Source organism: Camelus ferus, chromosome 2 (genome assembly GCF_009834535.1).
Source record: "Camelus ferus isolate YT-003-E chromosome 2, BCGSAC_Cfer_1.0, whole genome shotgun sequence".
NCBI lineage: Eukaryota > Metazoa > Chordata > Mammalia > Artiodactyla > Camelidae > Camelus > Camelus ferus.
In genome coordinates this window covers 48,391,407-48,417,120 of record NC_045697.1, presented here as the reverse complement: position 1 = coordinate 48,417,120, position 25,714 = coordinate 48,391,407, and the positions used below count along the sequence as shown (strand labels likewise).

The following is a 25,714-nucleotide window of genomic DNA, read 5'->3' as shown; positions in this document are numbered from 1 at the left end:
GTAAGGTTTTATCTACTATTCTCTGGTTCACATATGTCTTACTAAGTCATAGGAAATACTTGCTACTTCCTGTTCAGGTCCTGATCAGTTCCAATCCATATAATGTCATCAATGTGGTGGGCGGGTGTGTGACTTGATGTGGACTGACAAGATGATCATCAACTCTGCAGACTATACGATGGCAGAGAGCAGGAGAGTGATGTAGTAATGAGGCCACATCAGGCAAAAGCAAATGGCTCTGCTAGCCCTTGCGAATTGGCACAGAAAGAGGCATCTTTGGATCAACACCTGCACACCAAGTGCTGGAGACTCTTGATTTATTCCAGAAAAGAGGCTCCATCTAAACAGCAGCTGCAGTTGGAAGCACCTATACTGCCCAGTCTTTCCCAGGGTCCGTCCAACTCGCCTGCAGGCCAAACAGGCAAATGAAATGCAGCTGCAGCAGGTGTCACTACCCCTGCTTTTTGTCAAGTCTTTGATGGTGGTGCTAATCTCTAGGTCCCATCAAGGAGGAGATATTGCTTTTGGTTTATGATCCAAGTAAGGACAGGAACTTCTGGGGCCTTTCACTTGACCTATTTTTACCATCACGGTCCTCAGTGGGTGGAGACTCAATGGGACTGCAGAGAATGTAACAGAATCATCCCAACCGAGTTAGGCGAGAGCTGGGTTATGTATCCACCCACGCAGTCATTGGTTGAGAGCAGTTCTCACATACAGGCAGAGTTGAACTGGAGGCCAGAGAAAATGAACAGGGCATTTGCTACAAAGTTATTTGAACAGGAGTTTCTGAGTTCTGCTTTGAACACATTGAGAAGCTACTGATATCTGGTGGACTGTTGAATTAGTGAGTCTGAACTTCAGGAAAGAAGATCTAGCTCCTCCTCTATACCCCCATGGCCCTGCTCTCACCTCTATCACAGCATTTCCTGTTTGATTTTAATGACCTATATTTATGTGCTTCCTTTTGACCAAACTGTAAAGGGCTGCATCTTTTTTTTTTTCATTGTTCATTGTGGTGCCTGGCACACGGTAACTGTTCATTAAATGTTCATTGAGCCAAAGTGAGTGTTCTACTCATCAATGTTTTTGTGCTGTTTTAGACAACTCTTCCAGAACTGGTGCAGGGAGAGCTGACAGATAACCAAGAGAGTGTCAGCTGCATCTTGGAGGCTGGCACCATGCCTCGCGTATCCCAGTCAAGCTCTGTGTGGGCAGTGGGGAAAACCTTCTCCCAAGGGAAAATTGGAGAGGTCAGAGTCTACAATTAATTTAGAGTGTGCGTGCTAATATTATATTTCCTCTATTAGGATATTATGTGATATAAATGCATTTAATTGACCTTCTTGCACCCCAAAGGAATGCTGTCATTTATTGAAACCATATACATTTCCTAAAATTTAAAAACTGGCTGATAATATTCATATAGAACTTTGTCTCCTGAGAACAGTAACAAAAAAAGAATTATCAGTAGTATATGAATCACATTGATTTTTGCAAATAGGAAATTATCACCCGCTCAAAACCCACGTATGAAAGGAAGTGCATTTGGTCTGAAATAGAACGTCCTTGTATATTTTAGAGTCATTGGAACCCAACGGTCGAGTTCCCTCAGTTGCATTAACAAATCAACAGGTGTTTGATTCCTAGTACTTGTGCGACTGGTTGGGATAAGCTCAAAAGTTACCATGATCCAGTGGCTTCTGGGAACACACAGTGCTATTGTATACCTATGGAGAAATAAGACAATAGTATTACTCTTGTTCTATATGTCACATGCTACAATACACCAACAATTTTATACTTTTCAGTTGTGCGTCACTTTAGGGTTTTTGTTTTTTGTTTTCCTAATGGCATCATGTAAAGGATTAGCATAATTCGGAGCCAGAATTGTCCCATACAGCTGTCTGGTTTCCCTGGCATGTTGCTGATCTGCATTTGGGTCATAAATATCTCGGAAATGTCTGACCTCTAGACCTGTAGGGGAAAGTGAATTAAGCCTGCGAGAAGCAGCACATAGCTCTTTTCCTGGGTGACCCACTTTGTTCCCTTCTCAGAAAAACATGGAAAAAAGACAGCTGGGTGGAGACAGCCAAAGCCATTTGGTTGTAGAAATGGGCGATAAGGAAAGACAGAGTACAGATTTGCAAGAACAGCGATATAAAAAGAAAAGCAAAGAGAAAGAAATAGGACGTTAATGGAAGTGCTCTTGTATGAAATAAATAAGCAATGGTAATTCTCATTTAAACATTTTATGAGTATAATATTCATCAAATTATACTGATGTTGATTCTCAGGTGTTGCAACGATAGTCTTGGCATGTGAAATTTGTTTGCATAGTTTGTGTCCAGGTTGGTTCACCCAGTTACCTAATAAGGACAAGGGTTAGCTGGCCAGTTAACTCTATAGAGAGAAAAGATCTGTTTCTTGCTATAGCTTGTGTGCTATCACATGCAAGTCTCTCCAAAGTACAGGTCATTGAGCATGTGGCTAGTTCAGTATAATCTGTTACAACTTTTGAAAGAACAACTCAAAGCAGTTTTCCCCCTGGTATGTATAATAAGATAAATAACAATAAGAAATAATAGGGAGTGGGGGTGTAGCTGAGTGGTAGGGTGTGTACTTAGCACCCACAAGGTCCTGGGTTCAATCCCCAGTGCCTCCATTAAAAAAATAAATAAAAAAGAAATAATAGTTAACCTTACTGAGCCCTTACCAAATGCAGTATACTTAAACTCTTTATATGTATCATTTAACCCTCATCAAACTGCTATTCTCATGTAAGAAAATAGACTAAAAAGTTAAGTAGCTTGCAATGTAAATCATTCAGATATTAAACAATTAAGCCGGAATTTGAACCCTTCCCCCAAAATAATAATTTATGTTTGTCAAGCATTTTATGACTTACTAATGGAAATTTACAAATATGCATTCACTTAATCTTCCCAGACAGTCTTGTGAAATAGCCAGGTGTTATTATCCTATTTTTACAAATACGGGACTGGAGGCTTTGAGAAGTCACTAAGCTAGTCAGTGTCAGGGTCACTATTCAAAGCTGAGTCTGCGGCTTTCAGGTTTCAGAATCTTTCAACTCTTAGACAGCTGAGATCAGGCATATGTGCATTTATTGTGAAGTTAAGGTCTGTATAGTATAAAATGCAATGTAGATTTCATAATTATCCAGATTATTCAGAGCCTACAGGGCCCAGCCACTTCATCTTTGCTTAATGAAATTAATGAATGAAGTGTTATAAGCAGATGTAATATTATATTCAATCCAACAGAGTATCGGTGCAATACTAGAAAGCTTACATTCTCCACTACGTATTTCATTACGCGTCCTGACTGGTGGAACACAACTTCTCTGTAGTTGGATTATCTGAAAAGAATTGTTTTCCTAATAATTCTCAAAATTTTTAGATAATAAATGTATTTGTCTTAATTTAATGCATTATTTAGCAATCATTTACAGTTTAGATAAAAATCATATTTGACTAGTAAGAAATAACTTCTTTCATTCCTTCTTTAGAACTATAACTTAAGTGTTTATATTTTGTTGATTTTGAAATATGTTGAAGTGGTACAAACACCATTTTTAGCTTTAAAATCTGAAGTGCTTTTTTGTAATTGATTCCCTTGGCAAATGAATAAAAGGTTTCTACTTTAAGGCAAAACTGGTTTAAATGGCTGGGAATGGTAGAGGGAGGAAAATCTGTTAAAGCCAGGGAAGAAGTAAATTGAGAGCTTAAAGTAATTCACCAAAGCCCTGTTTCTGCTTGGATAGGTGCAGAGTTAAGCTCACTTCAAACCATGTATTTTTAATTGGAGTTCTACACAAATTGACAATTGAGAACTTCTAATCACTGGTTCCAAATGATGAGCTTATGAAGTGGATTACTATGTTCAAGTGACAGTGTTTTAAAACCCATTTTATTCACAGATGCACATGTCTAAGGCAGTACACACACTCACAGATACATGCACACACGTGCCCACACACAATGCACATACATGTGCGTATGTAAGGTAGAAAATTTTCAGAATATCTCTTTTTAGCTGAAGAGTTACTATTTCTTTTGCTACCATGTTTTGTGTTAATAAACAAGCATTATGTATTTTTGTGTTTCTGTGTGTGCATGTGTCTGAATATATGTTTATGTATGTGTATATTAATTTAACAATAAAAGCAAGCTTTCTTCTATATATGAAAATAATAATTGTATGTTTAAATACAGTTGTCTTTAACTTTATAGAATATATTTTCCAAAATTAAACAACCAGAGAATTTTTAATGAGCATCTACTCTGTACTTAGCTTTTTATATACAGAGGTATAAGTCACTCTGGCCCTTGTTTTTAAGTATTATGAAAACAGGTAACACATTTTGGTGAGAATGTGCCACAGCAGAAACTCACAGAGAACCACTAGAAACAATTGATGCTTCTCAGCTCAGCCCAGCTGAAGATGCACCTGTCCTGGGACTCAGAAATTTCATTTCTAGGTATCTTTTATGGAAAAACTCTTGGATGTGTGCCCAAGGAGATGCAAGGGAAACATGAATTACAGCAGTTTTTGTAATAGTGATAAACTGGAAAGATTTCCAAAGTCCATACACAGTAGGAATGGATAGAGTGTGGTATCCTCGTACAATGGAACATTTTATAACAATAAACATTTCTATGGCTATAGGCAAACATAGATGAAGGTCAAAAACATAATGTTGAGCGGAGGAGGGTGGCAAAAGGTGAGTGCCTGGAAGTCTCAGGTGGACTCCCACTCAGGTCCTCTCCCAAGCAAACAAACAACAAAAACATTAATGTTGAAGGAAAAAAAAACTCACAGGAAAATATATTCAATGTGATTCCACTTATACCAAGTTGACACACTAACCAATATATTATTGGGTGATACATATAAACAAATCTATTTTTAGAAGGAAGGGAATTATTAACTGAAAATGTTACTAGGGCTACTTTTAGGGAGAGAGAGTCAGGGATGTGATCTGAGTAAGGAATCCAGAGGTTTCAAGGTACAGATTACCTTCTGTTTATTAGCTTGGATGGTGGAGATACCATCACTTGTTTCATCAATGGTCCTTAAATCGTGCATATACCACATATGCTCTCTTATATGTACATAGATAGGTATCAGAAAAGAGACCAGAAGATTTTCCATCACCACAATAATATTAGTGGTATAACCTTGGCTACAGGTAATTCCCCCCCACCCCATTTTCTGTAGTATGTTTTAATTATTTTCATAAACAAAATACATTAAATAATCCACTTATAGGGAAATGGCAATATGCTGACTTAGCCAAAATAAGTCACAAAATGTAACTTGATGTAGTTTTAGTTAGGGTAATGAATTTCACAAATATCTGAGAAACACCAGCCTTAAAAGAACATTCTGAAGGTGGAAGCTCTGAGAACAGATTAGCAGCATCTGAGCTACTCAAGACAGTACTGCTTAATTTTAAAAGTGAATATCACATCCTGAGTTGAAGGGGGAAGACATAGTCACATAGGAGAGGCAATTTTTTTGAGAAGCAGCCAAGAACCTCCAAAGATTAGGACTTACCTAATCCTTCCCCCTTCCTGAGATAACTATTCTCTCCCTATCTTGCTGCTATACTTCGTACACACCCCTATGGTTGCACAGACCACAAAGTAATATTATTATTTGCCAACCAGGTTCTCCCACACTAGGCTCTCAGCTCCCTGTGGGCAGGGTCTAAGCACAGTCACTTTGTATCTCCAATTTCCACCACTCTGCCTCCATAGAGTAGCTGCCCGGAACATGTTTGTTAAACCAAACAAAAGCAGCAGCAAAAATTCTAAAACTCAGTATAGGCTGCACTTATAAAACACATGACCACGGAAACCTGAATATTCTAGGAAGCTAATCTTCATGCAGAAGGAGCCAGTAAGTTTCTATAAGGTTTAAATACAAGCTCTAGAGATAATATTATTATGTCCATCATTAAAAACTTACAAACACTGCACAACACTGTAAACATAATAAATAAATAATAAATGGGTGACTTCTGGGTCCACACATTGTGTCTGTGCCACCCCTCCCCATCTCCACCCTCCTTCTGTCCAGCACAGGCTGTAAAGCTCAAATCTGCTATTTTTAGCAATGAGTGATCAGAGGGCCTTGACTTCCACTGAGGATGAGGTGTGCAGGTGAGAAAATAAGAGCAGAACCAGCCATGGTAAGGCAAAGTATTTGCTGATTACAATCTTGGGTTATAAAGATAAAAAACAAAACAAAACAACACCAAACAAACCCACAATGCTTCCATGCCCTAAGACAGAAAATGGCTCAAACATCTGCAACAGAGCGCCTATTGGAACCAATAGGAACACAGCAGCAATTCCCCTCTGGCTTCTAAACATTTGCAAACTACTGATATGACACACGCACATGATGTTCAGAAGGCTTTAGACATCTCCCTGCGATGTCTAACGGACGGCAGAAAAGAGCCTCTTTTTTCTCTGGAGTTTTCCAAAAGTAAGACATTTTAATTGTGGAGAGTTAAGACTGCTGTCTCTCTCCATGGCAAATTCCAGCGTATGATTTTCCTTTGTGTTTGGAGGTGCTTAGGGTCCACCAGTATTTTGGGGATCTAGCTAAGGGGAAGTTGAGTTGGAGACATATCATTTTAACTGAAATTTGGAAACACATTTTGGAATGAGTCAATAAAACAATTGAGAAATTACAAACCTCTAATTTGGACATAAAAGAAAGATGCCTTCTTTGATTATCTGTAAGTGTTCTTATTAAAGAACTAAGATAAAATTCTGATAAAAATTAATGAGGTAGGACATAAAAGTGATAAAAATGCATGATAAAAATCAATGGAATGTACTTGAACACTAAGACAATAATTTGAACAGATTTTTTTTTCCCCAGATCGTTCCAAAAGCAGTACTTCCCTAAAAGGAAGAGAGAATTTTCTAGTAGAAGTAATAGATAAGCTCTTGGATTGTTTGATTCATTAATGAAGAGGAAGGAATCATAATGTCATTTTGAAAAATACTGAAACTTCTTGCTGATTTGCTACAACATACTGATGCTGACAAAGATAACATAAAACTCAAAATACGCTTTCTGCAATAAGGAAACAGACAACAAGATAATTAATGAGTATGGCCAGTCTTCACTGATGCCCTGACCTTTTACAGCTCATACATGAAAAAACTGTGATAAAGTTTTTCTCAAATCAGATGTCAATTCTAAAATATAAGCTATTAATAATGAGTTATAAAACTGAAAAATATTTTAAAATTTCAATATAAAAAATTGGTCCACCACGCTAAGGACTAAAAAAATTTTTTTTTGCCATAGAAAATGATATTACAATATTGTTATCTTATAAAGATGTGATCAGAGATTGGCAGCCAAAAATGTTGACAAAAAGCTTTTTAGTTGTGTGTCAGGTAATTTATTAATAAAAATTATTACAGCATTTCTTCGATTTTTGATGTTTATGAATGAGAAAGATTTTGCTTTCTAGAGATGGTCCCCACAATATCTCCCATCCCATATGCTCTTCTTACAATGTAATCAACACACCTCTCAAGAGGTGGAGTTTGTTCCCTCCTCTTGAACTTTGAACAAGAGCAGACTTGTGACTGTGGCTGAAGAAATGCTGGTTAAGGCAGAATAATGGCCCCCACCAAAGATGTCCATGTCCTAATCCCCAGAACCTGAGAACATGTCACTTTACATGACAAATGTGGGGAATTAAGGGTGCAGATGGAAGAAGGGTTGCTAATCAACTGACCTTGAGTTGGAGACATTATCCTAGGTTTTCCAGGTGAATCCAGTGTAATTACAAGGACCTTTACAAGTGTAAAAGGAAGGCAGAAGAGTCAGAATTGAGAAAGATTTGAAGATGCTACAATGTTGGCTTTGAGCCAAGGCATGCAGTGGTCTCTAGAAGCTGGAAAAGGCAAGGGAATATATTTTCCATAAAGCCTCCAGAAAGAATGCAGCCCTGCCAACACTTTGGTTTTAGCTCAGTTAGACCCATTTCAAATTTCTGACCTCCAGAGCTATGACAGTAAATGTGTTGTTTTAAGCCACTAAGTCTACAGTAGCTTGTCATAGTAGCAATATGGAACTCGTATGGAAGCTATGTGACTGCCAAGGCTGGTTCATAAAAGGAAATAGTGTTCACGTGGTTTTTCCTGAGCTTTGTCCCCATGCTATGAGGAGGTGGACAGATCATGTGGAGAGGCCACATATGTGGGTGTTCCAGCCACCAGCCTCAGCTGAGATCCCAGCCCACAGTCAACATCCCCTGCAGATACATGAGAAGTTAGCCACAAGGTGACTCCAGCTCCAGCCATCATCTGAATGCAACTTCAAGGAAAACCCCGAGCAAGGACTGCAAGCTGCGCTCAGCCAACCTCAGAACTGTGAGAGATGATAATAAATGTATTGTTGTTGGTTAAGCCAGTAAGTTTTGGGTAATTCATTATACAATAGATAACTGGAACAGTGAGTAGATGTCAACTTCTAAAAATTTACAATTTTTCTAGATTTATCTCATTTAAAATATTTAAAATTTAAATATCTCATTTAAAATAAAATATCTCATTTAAAATAAATATTAACTTCCATATCTAATTTGTATTTCTAATTCTCCTTTTCCTAGAGAGAACCCCTCCAGGTGATAAAAATTCAACCCCCTCCCCATTCTCCACCAATTAAAAACAAACAAAAACAACAAAAAAACTTAGTTCTGCTCCTGCATGTAGCTATAATTTCTTTTTCAGAGCGTGGTTGAAAAATATAATAATACATATAATTAAACAGATCTGAGAATCTTGAAATAAAGCAATCTTTCCTTCTAGAAGTTTAAAGAAAAAAGCTCTCATTTTGAAGACACTTAGAAATGTTCACAAAAGCAAAATTTAAGGTTATGTATTTGTTCATATCACATTAAATGTCAATTGCCTATTCATCTGAGATCAACATAAGGGATAATTACTTTCACAGAAAATAAAAACTTCCTTTAGGAATAAAATGACACATTCAACAGATGTCTCCAAAATGACTCTGCCGACAATGTCAACTTCCCATAGCACTATGATGTCAAGGCAAGGCAGGAAGTATCTGATTTAGGTTATGTTTCTTGGGACATGTTGTAAAAGAGGAATGTGTTATGTAAATGATATACAATGTTCCAGAGTGCAGCCTGGGCCAATTAAAATATGCTTGCTTTGAGACCACCCCACCATTTCGAGATAATCAGCTCTGATTTCAGGAATCGCCATATTCTCAGTTGCACCTACCTTTGTCAGTCTTTCAACACCATGTCAGGGCTACTCCATTTATTCCAGCTGACTTTTAGCACAACAGAAAGAGCTCTGGATACTAAAGTGTCTGCCCCAGAGGCAAATGAGCATTGAGTTCTCTGGTTTCAGAGAGTCTGCGGGAGGCTCACTCACCCACAGGCTAGTGGGACTGTGAAGGGCTAACTGGGCCGGCTGGGAAAAGCCCTGCTGGGGTCATTCAGAGGGCCTCTACAGCGTAGGTAATTCTCCCAGTTCCAAAGCTGAGCACATCAACACGTGGGAGTGACTATCCCTAACCCTTGTATAGATAAATAAACATTCCCTCGGAAAGATGCCGCATGCTTCTATCACTACCAACAACAGCAACAAAATATCTGCGCAGTAAACAGATTTAAATGTTGGATTTGCTACTTTCAGATTTGAAGTCTTGTCCATGAGATAGTCAGAAAGCAGAATATATGAGATGTTCACTGATTTATTCTCTGGTGGCTTGAAAAAAGAGATTAATGGTCTGCCTATAAATTGTCTCATTCTTTTAAGTTCAGATTCAAATATGAGTTCTTGGTTGAAAAATCTGAATTGCTTCAAGAAGGCACTCCGGGTTAGGTTATGACTTTCCTGTTCCTTTCCCTGTGACAAGCATTCCTGCCTCCTTTACAGGGTTAATCCAAGCACTGGAAGTCTGGGGCTGCAAACCACCCTTAATAACAGAAAACAGCCTGGGTAGGGAGCTAGAAATAGTGAGCAGAGCGGAAGAGGGAGTGTGACCTCTGGTCAGCTTTCTCCATCCTGATTCTGGGGTTCTCTCCTTTCAGGACTGCTTTCCACCAGGCTCCTTTGATGAGTTTAGGGATGATCTTTCTCTTCCCTTCTTGAAGGCACAGCACTGTGAAAGTCCTAACAGCCTAGGTGTATATAGCAAAAGTGCTTTTATAAATGTTTGTGTTTACACAGGAAGTAGAACAACTACTCCCTGGGGTCTTCACCGCCCACCCCCACCCCCCCACCCCTGCCCCATTTGTTTGCTCACATGTTTGCTTTTTCAGATTAGAAAGCTGAGGCTCTGGACAAATCTAATTATTCAAGATAATCAAGGTACTATCTCTGGTGAGTAGGAAAGCTGGGATTCAAAGTCAGGCGTTTTGAGCCCTTGCTAGAGCTTCTGCCCTACCCCTCAGAGGTACCAGGGCATATTCTGGGACTGTGTTTTATTTATCTGTTTTTGTATCCCTGCCTAGTACCATGTCTGGCATCTAGTGTGTATTCATTAAATGTCTGTTGAATACAAAACTGGGATTTATTGTCTAAAACTATCATTTGTGAGGAGGAAGATGCTATCTGGAAAGCTGTTTGGGAATTTTTATGCCTTGCAGAGTTCAGGGAAATGGAGTTTAAAGCCCTTGGGGAAAGTGCCACAGCAGCCATGTGGGAATATTCTGTTTTCTTTTCAAGGTAGACACTTCAGTGTGGGTAGGACACGCCTCACGAGTCAAGGACCCGCTGAATGGAGTCACGTTTCTGTGTGCATGGGCCACAGCTTATCTCCTGCTCTGTGCCCACCTTCTATTTTCAGTCTCAGATGTCACTGAGGACAGCTGGTTTCCTGTCAGGCCTTCATGGGGTGATGGGTGGTAGGGTATCACCCAACCCCACTGCACCCCATCACTGTACTATAGATCAAATATCTTTTTTTTTCCACTGTGGAAGGGACTTTATTTTTTAATTTTCTATTGAAGTATAGTCAGTTATGCTGTCAATTTCTGGTGTACAGCATAATGTTTCAGTCATACATATACATCATGTATTTGTTTTCATATTCTTTTTTCATTTTAGATTACTACAAGATATTGAATATAGTTCCCTGTGCTATACAGAAGAAACTGGTTGTTTATTTATCTTATACATAGCAGTTAATATTTGCAAATCTCAAACTCCCAATTTATCCCTTCTCACCCTCTTTCCTCCCCGTAACCATAAGTTTGTTTACTATGTTTATGAGTCTGTTTCTGTTTTAAGTTTCTGTAGATAAGTTCATTCGTGGAAGACCAAACATCTTATAATGAGATAGATCCCCTCAAAGCCCTTCTTAGGGACTGCCAGATTTCTGATTCCCTGTTCTGTCTGTGCACATGATGCAGGAAATTCGCCCTTAAGGAAGCTTAAGGAAGACTGAAAGGCAGCTAACAGGTGAGGGCTGATTAGCCCAGGGAGGATGTCTTTTTAATACCTAACACCTACAGCTGCAGCAAAGTAAGCCACAGTGATAAGGACAAAAAACAGGAGAAAGGCTGTCTTTAAGGAAAAAAAAAAAATTAAAAAAAAAAATTAACAAGCAACCAAAAAACTCAGGAGAGTACAAAGAAAAACCTTGCATCATTTTCTGCCCCAGAAGATAATCATTGTTAAGAGGAGGTGTTGTTTTTTTTTTTTTAAAGTATTATGTAATTACTGGAGCAATTACTTTTTTAATGATTGCTTTCCTTTGTCTTAGAAAGATAGGTGGACTAAAATGGACAGAGGGCTTCATATTGGACAACTTGATCAGTTTTTTCTATACTGAACAGGGCCTGTAAAGAGCAGGAAATCCAACACCATTTACAAAGCTGTCTCATGAGAACTGCTCATCATTCAAGAAGCTGCCTCTTAGAAGAGACATACAATGACAATTATGCAGTGTAGAGTTTACACTTTGTAGAACTTTATAACAGTTAGTGATCTAGGCAAAGACCAATTTCTCCATCTCTTCCTTTTTGTCTTCTGTCTTCTCTATTATTTACAAAATCTTCTACCACATAATTCCACATTTCCTGTCACACCACTTATTCTGTATCTTATGTTCCTTTTCTATCTCTGCTCTCCTCCTTGAAAAAAAGGCCCCAACCTCTTTGACATTTTGGTCACAGCTCTCCTTTCTCTCATTGTACATATTTTCCATCTAGCTGTTTTCTGTCTCTCTCTCTGGACTTTGTCCACTGGGCCTCTTATACACTGTACAATGAGCTGTCATGTATGTAGGAGATTCTAATCTCAGCTAGATTTTCCATGTTAGTTAATGCCTTCTTTTATGTTTTTCAGCATAGATTTCCAGCATGATGTTTATGTCAAATAAAAGTAATACTTTTAACAATGTCTCAAAGATCAAACACTGAATAAAATTATGGAAACTGTAAATCACTTAAAAGTAGTCTGTTAATGTAGTTTTATTAATTTTCCAAAATCCCAAACAGGGCCACACCTCTCTGAAATAGGAGGATTAGCTCTTTGAGCTCCCCTCCCCATAGCTGCTCTGTGCTCCAGACGCTTATGTCCAGTCCCAGCTAATATGCTAAGGGATCTATTTCTAAAATTCCTTAGGTGCTCTGGAAAAAAGAGAAAGCTGTTTGGAAAGCTATGTTATGTGCTTTCCCATATACAAGTAACAGAACAATTCATAGAAAACATACAGAAGGGTAGAAAAGAGAAATGATTTCCCAGGGGCTAATTGATTATTAAGAGTAGAACTCAAGAATGTGCTATTTACCGATTTGTGTGTTTAGCAGACGGCCAGCGAGGAACTGCAAGGAAAGTAAAGACAGTAACTAAAAATACTGGAGGGGAGCCTCTTACACCCCCCAAAATACTCCTTGTGAAACTTTCTCCCGCCAAATGCACCCTTTGCTTTGAATTTTTTGCCCCGCCCCAGGAGAGGTGTCACCTCTTAATGACAACGCTAATATATAATAGACAATAAATGATAATTTGTGGGTGACCAAGGATCAAGAACCCTCTCAGAACCTTCATTAAAACAACAGCACAATTACAACCTCAGGAGGTATGCTATTATTAGATGTTTATGTACCATCGTCAATGTGCACAGGTAAGTTTTTTTTTAAGCCCCATCATTGAATATTCATTTTTATTACAGAAAAATTTCAAGGTACACAAAAGTAGAAAGAATAGTATAACGAACCCTCTGTATCCATCACCCAGTTTCAACAACTCGACTTTTTGCCAATCCTGTTTCAGCTGTCCTTTCCATTTTCCCCTCTTGGTCGGAAAACTTTAAAGCAAATATTAAAGATGACAGCATTTTATTCGTAAATATGTCAGTAAGCATCCCCAAAATTTTACAGTAACTTGATTGATTATTGCAAAATGGACCTGCACAAAAAAATACAAAAGGAACATTGAAAACCCTCCCGTGGTGGAAAGACTTGTCACAAACGTTATCTAGCTGTTCTGGTTCTTTGGAGGTGAGAGCCGAGCGTGGTATTCCTCTGGGAGGGGCGGAGGTGGCAGAGGGAAGGGACTGACCCTAGGGACAACTGAATGCGTTCCTCAGGAGCTGGCCACCCAGGCATGCGCAATCCAGACCCCAGAGTTGCTAAGGCCCCATGGAAGACAGAGGCTCCGGATACAGTGACAACCAATCACAGGACTCCAAGGCTAATCAATTAGCCAATCCGGATTCGAGAGTGAATCAGCCTCAGCAGTCTGCTCGCCCCACCAACATCCAATCGGGGAGCCAGCTACTTTGGGCGGACTTTTCAAAACAGCGAAAACAAAACAAATCAGGGACCTTTAAAAGGTGCAATGAGACCAGAAACTATCTCCTTCCGCCTCTCACTCCTATCACTCCCCTTTTCTTCCCCTTATGGATCAACCCCAGAATAAAGCCGACGCCCAGATTCCACCCTTCGCCCAGGAACCGAGAGGGAGGAGTGGCTCACTAAAGCAAAGGCGAGCTGAGGAGGCCACAAAGCTGGCTGGGGACGCCACAAAGCTGGCTGGAGACAGAGACTTAGGGGCGGGACTCTTTTTCAAAGACTGTTGAGGAAGCGGCGGATCCCTCCGCGGGGAGTCACGTGGCCCGCCCCCTTGGGGGCGTCGGAGACTCAAAACAAAAACAAGGGGTTTGCCTGGGTCTCCGCGGTGGTGGCGGCGGCGGCGGTGGAGCCCGTTGAGGGGCAGGGCTAGAGGGGCTAGCGCTGCGCCCCAGCCGGAGAGTGGGCGCGCGGGGAGCGGGATGAAGCCGGGGCTGTGAGGCCGAGGGGGCGGTGGCAGGGAAGAAGGGTCGGATGCTGGTCCAGGGGCACTGCTGAAGCGGCGGGTCCTTGACCTCGGAGACAGGTCCGGACGCCCCCGCTGCGCCCAGTCGGCTCCGACCGCGGCGCCGCGGCCCGGTGGAGGCGCATCTCCAGCACGGTGAGTGGGCCCACCCGGGATCGCGGAGTTTCTTTGTTCGCGAACTGGACCACAGGGGTCGAGTCAGAGTGCCCATCCCTCAGCCTGGGAAGCGATTCCCGTCCTGCCCTCAGCCCTGGGCAGTGGGCGCCTGGAGGCGGAGATATGCTGGTGGGATGGATGGAGGGGTCGAGGAGGCTGAAGACAGTTCTTTGGTGTACCCCCTCCTCCCCTTCATTTAACCACGGGGCCTCGCTGGGGTGGTTCTTCTTGGATTGACACAGCCTTGGGTCTCCGCATAGTTGCGGAATCCCGGGCATCAGTGGATGGACGGGCGACCTCTGGGAACGGGGAGGGCTGGAATTGTTCCCAGACGCCGACCCGGTGGGCCGCGCCACCTTAGCTCTTTCTGGGATCGGGGTCTGCCTCTCGGGTTGTGTACCGAGTAGGCGCTGCCGAAGCGGCTGGGGAAGGCTTGCGGGCTGGACTCCAGCGAGTGGGGTTTCTGGAGCTGGGCTCCGCGGGAGGGGCGGGGCTCGGGAGTCTCCTCCCTCCGGTTCTTTGTTCAGTCGCGAGACTTTCTCTCCCTTCCCCCCCACCCCATTGTGCAAAGCCCCAGCCCACCGGATCCACTGCGATCGGTGTCCCCAGTGCATTCCACTGGGCAGAAGCCTTCCCCCCCCCCCCCCCACGACTTCAGCTGGGGCAGACCGTCCGGACACCGCCACTCGGGGACAGTTTCCTGTTTGTGAAACGGCGGGGAGGCCGGAGCTGGCCGGTCTGACCCAGCGCTGGCCGGCGGACGTGACCACAGGCCCTCCCCCTGCCACACCTCCCTGGCGGTGGGGGAGGATTGCATTGGGGTTTGGCTGGACGTGACTGGTCCCCTCACCCGCTCCGCGCCTGGGTGTGCTGGGGTGCCCCTCGCTGGAGGTACTGGCACCATCTCTTTGTCCCCTCCCCCTTCCCCCAGCCACCCCCGGGATACACTCTAACTGTGTGATGTATTTGCTGCAGATGAAGGATTTGGGGGCAGAGTACTTGGCCGGTCGTGAAGGGGTCCAGCTCTTTGGATTGTTGAACCTCTACTTAGAACAGGAACAGAGATTCCAACCTCGAGAAAAAGGACTGAGCTTGATCGAGGCCACCCCAGAGGTGAGTTCCCAGGAAGGATAACTTGCTCCAGCAGCTGATAGGGCTTGGGGAGATAACTTTAAAAACAGTTTGTTTTTTTTTTAATCAAGACTAAAGGTTGCAAAGTTTCTTAAAACCAAAATTGGTCTTCCTAGAGTACTAAGATAAATCTTAAGTCAGGGTCATTCTTTTGTTTCTTAGCAAGAATGAGAATGGTACTAACTCTAGGGAAGTGTTTTTCATGTGTGGCACCCCCAGCCTGCAGCTTCTCTGTGGGACATTCCCTGGGAATTGAGCAGTTCATTTGTGGAAATACCCTCTGCCTATGCAATACTTCTGTATAGTCAGCTCTTAAATGCTATTTTTAAAAAAAGAAAACAAGCAAGGAACCTTCTGTATATCCATTACAGGGGAATTGAATTATATTTGCTATAACCCTATGGAAGTGTGGCAACAGTTAACTTTATATTGAATTGCTGAATGTCTTTTACAATGTATGTTTTTCAAAAAGCAATGATATATACACATTTTGTATCTGATAAAGTGTAGTGCTTTGGTTGAAATGGTAACACATTTTTTCCATTTTCTTTTTTAAAATTTACTTTAAAATTTTTTGGTTTTTTGGAGGGGGAGATAATTAGGTTTATTTATCATTATTGTTTTTTAATGGAGGTACCAGGGATTGAACCCAGGACCTCATGCATGCTCAGGACACACTCTACCACTGAGCTCAGCACATACTCTATCCTCTCCCCCTTTTCTCCCGTTTTCTTGAAGATTAAAGGAAAAATACTACCTTACTTGAATCTGTGTGTATTATTCATCTAGTTCTAAGACAGTCATAATCATTGGCTCTTGGTTTTTATTGCAGAATGATAACACTTTGTGTCCAAGATTGAGAAATGCCAAAGTAGAAGATTTAAGGAGTTTAACCAACTTTTTTGGATCTTGCACTGAAACTTTTGTCCTGGCTGTCAATATTTTGGACAGATTCTTGGCTCTTATGAAGGTATTTGATCATTTTTATATAAAATGATTTTTTTTTATATCCAGTGCCTAGCACAATGCCTAGCATACAAAGCTTCAAAAAATATTTGGCAAATGAATGTAACAATGTCACCATACATGAACATTTTTAATAATTGGAATTGTGAGCTTTAGTCCAGATTAAGAGACCACAAAAGTTAAGTGTATTGTTGTATCTTAAATTAGGTTTTGCTGAACCTCTTTATATCCCTTCTTGTTGAAGCTGCAGCAAAAAAGATTCCTGTTTTTTAGGTATTCTCTATATATGCAGTTCTCAAAATAAGGTTTTCCATTTTCATCTCCCATTATGTTTCTGTTGAACCTAGGTGTTTTTAAACCTAGGTGTTTTTGTTTTATATGACAAATGGAAGTATAGCACTGTATTCAAGGTGACCTATTGCCTTCCCTATGAGGAGCCTTTTCAAAGCAGGGGACCACAGTTATCAGCAACTGTTAGAAAAATGTGGTGATTCTTCTGCCAGTAGGATTGCTGTCAGCTGCTGGGTCAGTTTTCAGGGCACTGAAAAGAAAAGGGCAGCCATCTGTCCATGGTAGCTTTTACATATGCTCCACTCTGCACATCTGATGCAATATCTCTTTGGGGAAATTTGCATTGAAGTAGGGGATGATTCTTAAATAGATAAGATAAAAAGATAAGTAGAATGTATTATTTTTATATCCAAAGAAGTATATTTTCTTGGTGTTCAAAGGCTTGATTTATTCTGGGGGGGGGGTTGTACTATTTTGTATTTCATAAGTTTGAAATACAGAGTATATAATGCAGTATTAGAAACCTAGCTTTTGAACTTGCATTTAAATTTTTTACCTGCATTTAAAATTAAATAATGTAAATGCTCAAAATGTCTTTTGTTTTTCTAAAGGTAGGTTAAGACAGTTTAAAATGTAAAAGCAATTAAGTATTGTGTGTAAAGGTAAAAGCAGGGAAGCAGCTTGATTGTATTCTGTTTTAGGAGTAGGGGCTCATTACAATATTCTTTCAAGTATCTGCTTTGCCAAATCAAAGGGACAATTGTTGGAAGAAGCCTTTTGTTCTTTGTTTTCCAGGTGAAACCTAAACATTTGTCTTGCATTGGAGTCTGTTGTTTTCTGCTGGCTGCTAGAATAGTTGAAGAAGAATGCAATGTCCCATCCACTCATGATGTAATCCGGATTAGTCAGTGTAAATGTACTGCTTCTGACATAAAACGGATGGAAAAAATAATTTCGGAAAAATTGCACTATGAAATGGAAGCTACTACTGCCTTACACTTTTTGCACTTATACCATACTATAGTACTTTGTCATACTTCAGAAAGGTCAGTGGGGTTATAAATTAAAATTATGTATTTTTGCATTGCCATAAGTAACAAAGACTTAGAATGCTGATGAAATTTACATTTTTATACCCTCCCGACCTTAAACTTGGACTTTTGGTGACAAATTTTTTTTTCTTTGACAAGTATTTAAAATTGTTTAAATCTTTAGAAGTTTAATAAATAAATATTCATCCTTTCTTTTCATCATATAGGAAAGAAATACTGAGTCTTGACAAACTGGAAGCTCAGCTGAAAGCTTGCAGCTGCCGACTTACCTTTTCAAAAGCAAAAGTAAGTCAGTTCCTTGCTTATCTCACTCAGTTTCTGTTTTGAATTAAAAAAAATACTTACTTTTCTTAACTTTTTTTTGTAGCCATCTATATTAGCTTTGTGCCTTCTCAATTTGGAAGTAGAATCTTTGAAATCCATTGAATTATTGGAAATTCTCTTGCTTGTTAAAAAACATTCCAAGGTAAGTATCTTCAGTTCTTAATCTTTAAAGCAAATTTCTTCCTAGTGTTGTTTTATTTTTTTCTGTGGTCCCTTAAACATTAAGTAACACTTTGTGAGGTTCTTAAGTGTTGATGTTCTCAAAATGCAGCTTTGATCCAGACAGTATTAAGCTGGAAGGGAATTAGTCACAGCCTGGCTTCTTTTTACATTCAGGTGTCCCTTGTGTAGTATTCTTGCTAGTTGATAATGACAGCGGTCTACATTGCCCCGTGCACATTGTTCTAAAATGCGTACTAAGAGGTAGACTTAGTAAATAACACTAATGGCACCCTATTGCATCTGTAGGACTGAGTCATCGTCCCATTAGTAGTGTTACCAAAATAACATCAGTTATGTTTTTCTTTTTAAACTCCTTCATCAGGCCAGCCCAATAAATTTTTTTTTCAGTTGTAACGAGGTGTAAAACAAACGAAAGCATAGTTCTTTTTCTTAAGCTAATAGTCCAGTTGGAGAAGTATGGAACTTAATATGAGGCAGGGAGTTCTGTCATTTATTAATTCTGTGTGGCAGTGCTGTATGGTCTTTGTCTCTGAACATAGGGAGTACTTCAGGGTTTTGCTAGCAGAAAAGTAGGATAGAACGCGAGAGGCACGATGACTGGGAGCCTGGTTGTACCAAAAGTGAAAGTTTGGGCAGCAAAGGCTTACGAGCAGGAAGTTGGGAGAGTCATTGAGAGTAGGTTTGAAGATAGAATGTCTAGGTGAAATCGCAGGCAGGGTTAAGGATATCCAGCTCAGTGGGTTTGGAAGCCAAGCGTGAAAATGAGGCAAGGAGTTACGAATGACCAGATTTGGACCTAATGATGGAGGGAGATTTGAGAGAAATTAATTTGTGATCAAAAAAGTATGATGTTAGGTCCTTGTGTACCTTTCAGATAGGGAGATGTCTAGCAGATATTTGGCAATCTGGAATAAAAACTCAGAAGGCAAATCATAGTTGGAGATTGAGATTAGAAATTTCTGATGAGGAAATAATAGTTGAAGCCATAAGAGATTTGTGAGAGTCCTTTGCTTAGGGGTCAGTTAAATCTCTGTGTTTTCAGCATTGGCAGTTTCCCCATAAGGACCCAACTAAAGGAAGGTACACTAGACAGATATACAAGCACTGTCAGGTTGGAAAGAAGTTTTCTAGTAGGAGGTGGTCAGGAGTATTGAATTTTGATGAAAGGCCCGGTATAATGAGAACTGGTAGGTGATGTCCGGAGAATAAGGAGTGGTAGAAGCCAGATCGCACGGGAATTAATACGTAGCTGGATTAGGTGGAAATGGAGGCCAAATGATATAAAATCATCTGTTTGTGGTGCAGGTACATGCATTGTGAAGCATTTGGTTTTAACAGGTAACTTCCAACTTTTGTTTAACCATGAGTTTATTAATTTGAATATAAACCTTTATAATAACGTTACTTGGAAACATCTTCAGTGACGATTCCTTGAAATAAATTTGGGTACTCCCCAGTGGTGGAGGAACTGTGCCCTTCTGGGGAAATTCCTCTTCTCTCATGTTGCTAACTTCTCCATTTGCAGATATCTGGTGTCTTAATGTAAATACGTAGCCATCTGAATAATACTGTTACAGAAACCTAAATTGTGTTGAATTCCTTTGCATTGAGACTATCAGAGAATATACTTGATAACTGATTCATTAACAGACCTAGTGTTTTTAGGTCCGTGTGTTTTCTTAAAATAGGCAGAGCATTCTATGTATTGAATCCTACGTACATTTTTTATTACCTATGTTGCTCCTCCCCTAAAGTAGTGGTTACCAAATTTTGACTGCACATCAGACTTACCTGGGGAGCTTTAAAAATTCTTGATGCCCAGATCACACCCCATATCAATTAAGTAAGACTATCTCGGGGTGGGAGCCAAGCATCACTATTTTTAATGCTCACAGGGTGATTGAAAGGTACAGCAAGTTTTAGGAACCACTGTCATAATCTGTTCATTTAAATGTTTTTTTCAGGTTAATGACTCTGAGTTCATTTACTGGAGGGAGTTAGTTTCTAAATGCCTAGCCGAATATTCTTCTCCTGAATGTTGCAAACCAGATCTTAAGAAGTTGGTTTGGATAGTCTCAAGGCGCACAGCCCAGAACCTCCACAATAGCTACTACAGTGTTCCTGAGCTGCCGACCATCCCGGAGGGGGGTTGTTTTGATGAAAGTGAAAGGTAAGAAGGCTCCTTGACTACTTAGACTCAGCCAGACTAAATGTTACTGATTTTTGTATATCAGAGCCCCTACCTCTAACAGCATTATTTCTTCAGGTGACAGAATTAACCAGAAGTAGTTTTATTAAAATACTTAATAATTTGGAAGTGTACTTCCCCACTGTTTTTCTTTATTAAAAACAAACAAACAAAGCCCAGCATCCTGTACATCATTTCCTCCCCAGGGCTTATAACTGGAAGTTTGTCCTTTTGGCCACCTCCCCCTGCACCCTTGCCCCCTGCAACCACCCGTCTGTTCTGTGCATCTATGGGTTCTGTTTTTTTGGTTTTTGATTCCACATACAGTATGAGATACAGTGTTTGTCTTTCTCTGACTCACTTCACTCCTCCCCCCTTTAAAAACTGGTTATTTGCCATCTCCTTTGGTCTTTGAAATACAGTTTAGTTAAAAACAACATCAACTGAAACAGCATTCTGGGCTTTTAAACAGTATGAATTCCTATTATGTTACTGTGGCAAGAGGCTGCGGGTTAAATGACTGGAAAATAAAGGGAACTACTACCACCATCTTGGTAGACTTTTATAGATATGTTTAGGTTTGCCAAATGCCATTGTCTTATTCAGAGTTTATTTTGTTGAGTAAAATTAATTATTTATTTTTATTAAATTTGTTCTATGCTATAGGGATAAGGGAGTAGAAGTTCCATTTTCATAGCTTGTTGGTTTCTTGGTCTGTTATTTGAGAATATCAGTGATATAGTTATTGAACTGATGCAAGAAAGACATCAAAACCATATGGTAGGAGATCTTTGTCATTAGTCTGCATTTATTGAATTTAAAATACTTAGACTTCTACAGTTAGCTGCTGATAGTCATTAATTGGTACAAGAATAATAGTTTGGTAAATGGTAATTTGTTTAAACCTCTTAAGTCTATTTTCTAAGGAGATGACAATAGACTTCACTTTAGGAAGTCTTTGTAAGTTAAATATTATCTCTGTAAAGCTTAAATTTTGAATGTAAAAATCCTGAGACTGGAGATACTTGTTGAGCAGTTTTATTCTGCCTGTACAACATGTAAGTGTATTTTAGATAACGGGGTCCTCTTCTTTTTCTTTTTCCCTTTAGTGAGGACTCCTGTGAAGATATGAGTTGTGGGGAGGAGAGCCTCGGCAGCTCCCCTCAACGGGAGCAGGAGTGCGCTTTCTTCTTCAGCCTCAAAGTGGCTCAGACTCTGGGCTTTCCGTCTTAGAGATCTAACCATTCTGGGTCCGAATTTAAAGTGTGTGTACCAGTTTCAAAGCAATAAATGGGGTAGTCGGTGGTTTCCTGGTCCAGCTCCCATCTAGGCAGGAATTGCATAGCCTGGAATACCTACCTTCTATTTATTACTCAGATTGGATCTGGCCTATTTTCATATTTAATCCTAAGCCATCAAATGGGTTAGTGCCTCTTAAACAGTTAACAGTACTTTAGACATTGGCACTTTATTTTTCTCATTGATCTTTAGCTACTTGGGGGAGGAGGGAAGGTGCTGATACCTTCAACTTACTACTTTTTGAGAAGATTTTTAAAGATGAATAATGTAGTTAAACTTTTTATAAAGCCTTCAGGTGTCTTTAAACAGACGGGGAGTGTGCAGGTGCTTCCTTAGCAGGGACAATGGGTAATCCTTTACTGGTTTATCTTAGATCTCCCCCTCCCCCCACTCTCAGAACAGAGAATATACTCTTAAAATGTCAAACACCTTTTTGGTGATTTTTTTGTTTTTTAAGTGATCAATGTACTCTCTGACGCAGACTTTATAAACTTAGGAATTACAATATTGACATTTCTGTGACTTTTAGTATGTAATGTCTTAACTTTGAGGTTTCTGCCAAAGCGGAAATAAGCAACAGGCTAATAAGGTTGTTAGACAGTTGCATTCCTAATGCCTAAGTGTTGTCAGACTATAGTATTATTTTAATGTTTTAAAAACAGTCCATGATCTGCTGGTTTTGCATGTACCTGTATGAGAGCAGTGCAGGAGGCTGAACAGAATTAGGTAACTATGAAATTGATAAATGTTGGTCTGGTAGCACATTTTATCTCATTTTCTTATATTAAAAAGGTCTGCATGATTACAGTTTATTTCCTTTGTAATTCACATTTCAGAAATAATGGTATTAGTATATGGGTGCCAAGACTGAATATGAAGTGTAAAAAAAAAAACTTAAGTGTTTGTAGTGTTATAGTTTTAAGCATATCTGTGTGGTGGTACAGCCATAGGAATAGGGATTTATAAACTCTGTGCACATGAGATTTTGTACAGAGAATTTTTTTTAACTTTATAAACTGTATATGAAAATGTAAATCTTTAAAAATGTACATAAAAATACTGTTATTTTTTTACTATGTGTGATAGTCTAGTCATTGCATGTAAATATAACTTATTGTGTATTCTGTATTATAAATCGTAGTGATGACTTACTTTTTCTCTGGTAAGTCAACAGCCATTGGATGTTTTCTGAAGTGGATCTTTTTGAGATAATAATAGATACAGCTCAAAATAAAAATACTAATGAATTGTACTCCTTGTTTGCAATTACTTCTTAATTTTTAATTTTTTTGGTGAAAAAGAAAAAGTGCTTGTTATATATATTTCAGTGAGAAGGCTTGAAGTGAGGCTGGAGTGTCTCCAGGATAAGCCCTCTCTTTGGTTGCAGAAGTCCCCTAGGTAATATTTCCTCACCAGTTTGGCCCTTAGCCTTGAAGATACTGAAAGTGAATCTGTCACTTGAGAGTTGACCTCTCTCTGGACTCAAATGAAACAGAAGAGTGTCATATTAACCCAAATGCCTGTTAGTTTATGGTGAAAGCCAGCAGGTGTCAAGTAGACCAGAATAGTCAGGCTGGTAGGTTAGCACAGTCTCTGCAGACAAGCCAAATTCTCAGAAGGTTGCTTACTGACCAGGCACTCGGGCAGTGAGCTCTGGACCTTGCCAGCCTCAGGCTTGTTTTGCAAGTAGTGACTTTTTTTTTTTTTTTTGGCATGGTTTCTCCATCTAGTTTGGTTTTTGGAGACCTTTATTTTCTCTAGTTAGGTAGAAAATAAGATACACTGAATATGGTTTTCATGTAACTCCTCTTCTCCCCGGAGATAAGGGTGTTTTCCTACCCTCCTAGTGGAGAATCCAAACGGTCCTCCCTCTCTTACTGAGTAATATTGGCAAACGGTAGACAATATATTCTGCTTTCAGATTTTGATTTGTTGAGATGCACAAGCTATTTGTGGCTTTCCAAGTCTTGAACCCTCTTCAGTTCTAGGATTTTATTGCTTTTCTTACTAGATGATTTTTTGTGTGAATCTGTCCACACGTGACTTGATCTGTTCCCCTTTCTGGTTTTCCATATATTTAGAGCTCTTTACTGAGCTCCCAACCTGTGTATTCACAGCTAGCCATCTCACTGATTATTCTCAAAGTTCTGAATATTCCCAAACCTGCTCTTCGTTTGTTATTTTGGTGAATAGGCATTCCGTCTACTCAAGGTGGAAGCTTAGGTGATACCCTCATTGCCTCTTGCCTGCTGTCTCCTGTCTGGAGGTCACCAATTATCATTCACACTGTATGTCTACTCTGTGCCACTGGCTTCGGTCGGACCTGTACTCTTATCAGCAGGGTCACTGCAATGTCCTAATAATCTCTCAGTCTCCAGGCTTACCCCGATCCTCTTGGGTATCCTTCTAAAATATGCAAATCCGTTAAAATATGCAAATTTGATTATATCCCTCCTGAAAAATTGTTCATTAAGTACCTCTCAAGAGAGTATATCAGGACCTAGAAATCTCTTCCTAATCAGAACACTGCACCTTTCTCTGGTCTTCTTTTTTTTTTTTTTTCCTTACCTTTTCCCAGAGCTGGAAAACGTGTGTTAAGAAAGTAACTGGCAGCTCTGTGGAAGGTGGAATGGAGCAGGTGGAGATGAATAACGGAATGGGGAGACCAGTCAGGAGTCCTGCAAAAATCCAAGAGATAATGAAGGACTGAACCAAGGCAATGGCAGTGGGGATGAGGAAGACAGGTGGGAATTGAGAGGCACTGTCCTTTCTCTTTAGGCATTATTAGTAAACTCACAGACAAGTCCAAGAGCCTGATTTTGCCCTTGGGCCATTCAACCACATGGCTTTCCCATAACTGTGATAAATAAAATTGAGAATCAAGCCTCCTGCCCCATTCACAGCAGCGGTGAGGAGAAGGCTACATTTTGGTCTCATACTTGCTCCTTGATTTGGCTCTTCAGGCTTTGATTCTGTCATTTCCTAGGATGTGGTGTGCATGCTTTGCTGCTTCTGCCATGTGCCATGTGCATGCTGAAGTGTGGCTCTCCCTGATCCCGTGGTCCCTGCCCATCCGACCCTCAGGAAGTGAGACTGGACAAACAACGTGTCTTGATCACCAGTTAATACTTAGGTTAAGTATAGAGGCATTGGTTGTAGAACACTTCTCATGACAATTTTAACCATTTTCTTTGTCTAGGGTCTGCGTTTTTCCTTCAATTCCTTTCATTTCACACTAGGTTTTACTGATGTTCCCTGCCTGCTTCCCACTTTCCCCTGCAAGTGTGCCATGGGTCGGCTTACTTAAGCCATCCACTTAGCAGATTCTTATATGGCCAAAACCTCTGTACTTTGCATTTGTCCCTTTTCAGCTGAGTTTGTCTGATTATTTGTACCAGAAATGGTCAACAACTACTGACTTTGTGATTAGCAAATCAGATTGTGTGGTAGTTTCCCAATAGCCACACGTCCTCCCATCCCTGTACACACGTGCTTCTCTTCCCATCTAGAAGTGGAGTCTCTCCCCCTTGAACTTCAGCTGACCTTGTGCCTGGTTTTGCCTGCTAATGTGCAGTGGAAAAGTTCAGTGCGTGTCCAAGCCTAAGCTTCAAGAGGACTGGCAGTTTCCCTTTCATCCCTCTTGGAAGCCAGCCACCATGCTGCAAGGCAGCAGGTTGGATTACCGAAAGAGAAGAGCCTGTGCAGAGAGACGTTCTTGAGGAGGAGGAGCCATCTTGGATGTTCCAGCCTCAGCTAAGCACCCC

The 25,714-nt window shown here is 40.3% G+C and overlaps 1 protein-coding gene across 2 annotated transcripts; it reads left to right on the top strand.

The window, feature by feature from the left end:
• Nucleotides 1-14,358: 14,358 nt before the first annotated feature.
• Nucleotides 14,359-23,202, top strand: CCNG2 (cyclin G2). Of its 2 annotated transcripts, none has more exons than XM_032457414.1 (8): nucleotides 14,359-14,495; nucleotides 15,492-15,629; nucleotides 16,480-16,617; nucleotides 17,700-17,950; nucleotides 18,163-18,241; nucleotides 18,324-18,422; nucleotides 20,428-20,633; nucleotides 21,761-23,202. In XM_032457414.1, the coding sequence occupies exons 2-8, from the start codon at nucleotides 15,492-15,494 to the stop codon at nucleotides 21,882-21,884; spliced, it is 1,035 nt and encodes a 344-aa protein (XP_032313305.1). In that variant the 5' UTR covers nucleotides 14,359-14,495; the 3' UTR covers nucleotides 21,885-23,202. The 2 variants fall into 2 exon arrangements, with proteins under 2 accessions (XP_032313305.1, XP_014419596.1); XM_014564110.2 differs by lacking the exon at nucleotides 14,359-14,495 and adding an exon at nucleotides 15,071-15,407.
• Nucleotides 23,203-25,714: the final 2,512 nt, after the last annotated feature.

Excerpts from the sequence above, each read along its gene's own strand:
- CCNG2 (XM_032457414.1), top strand. The coding sequence starts at position 15,492 with ATGAAGGATTTGGGGGCAGAGTACTTGGCCGGTCGTGAAGGGGTCCAG. Across the intron at positions 15,630-16,479 it reads TGATCGAGGCCACCCCAGAG|AATGATAACACTTTGTGTCC; the intron begins GTGAGTTCCCAG and ends TTTTTATTGCAG. Across the intron at positions 18,242-18,323 it reads TTACCTTTTCAAAAGCAAAA|CCATCTATATTAGCTTTGTG; the intron begins GTAAGTCAGTTC and ends TTTTTTTTGTAG.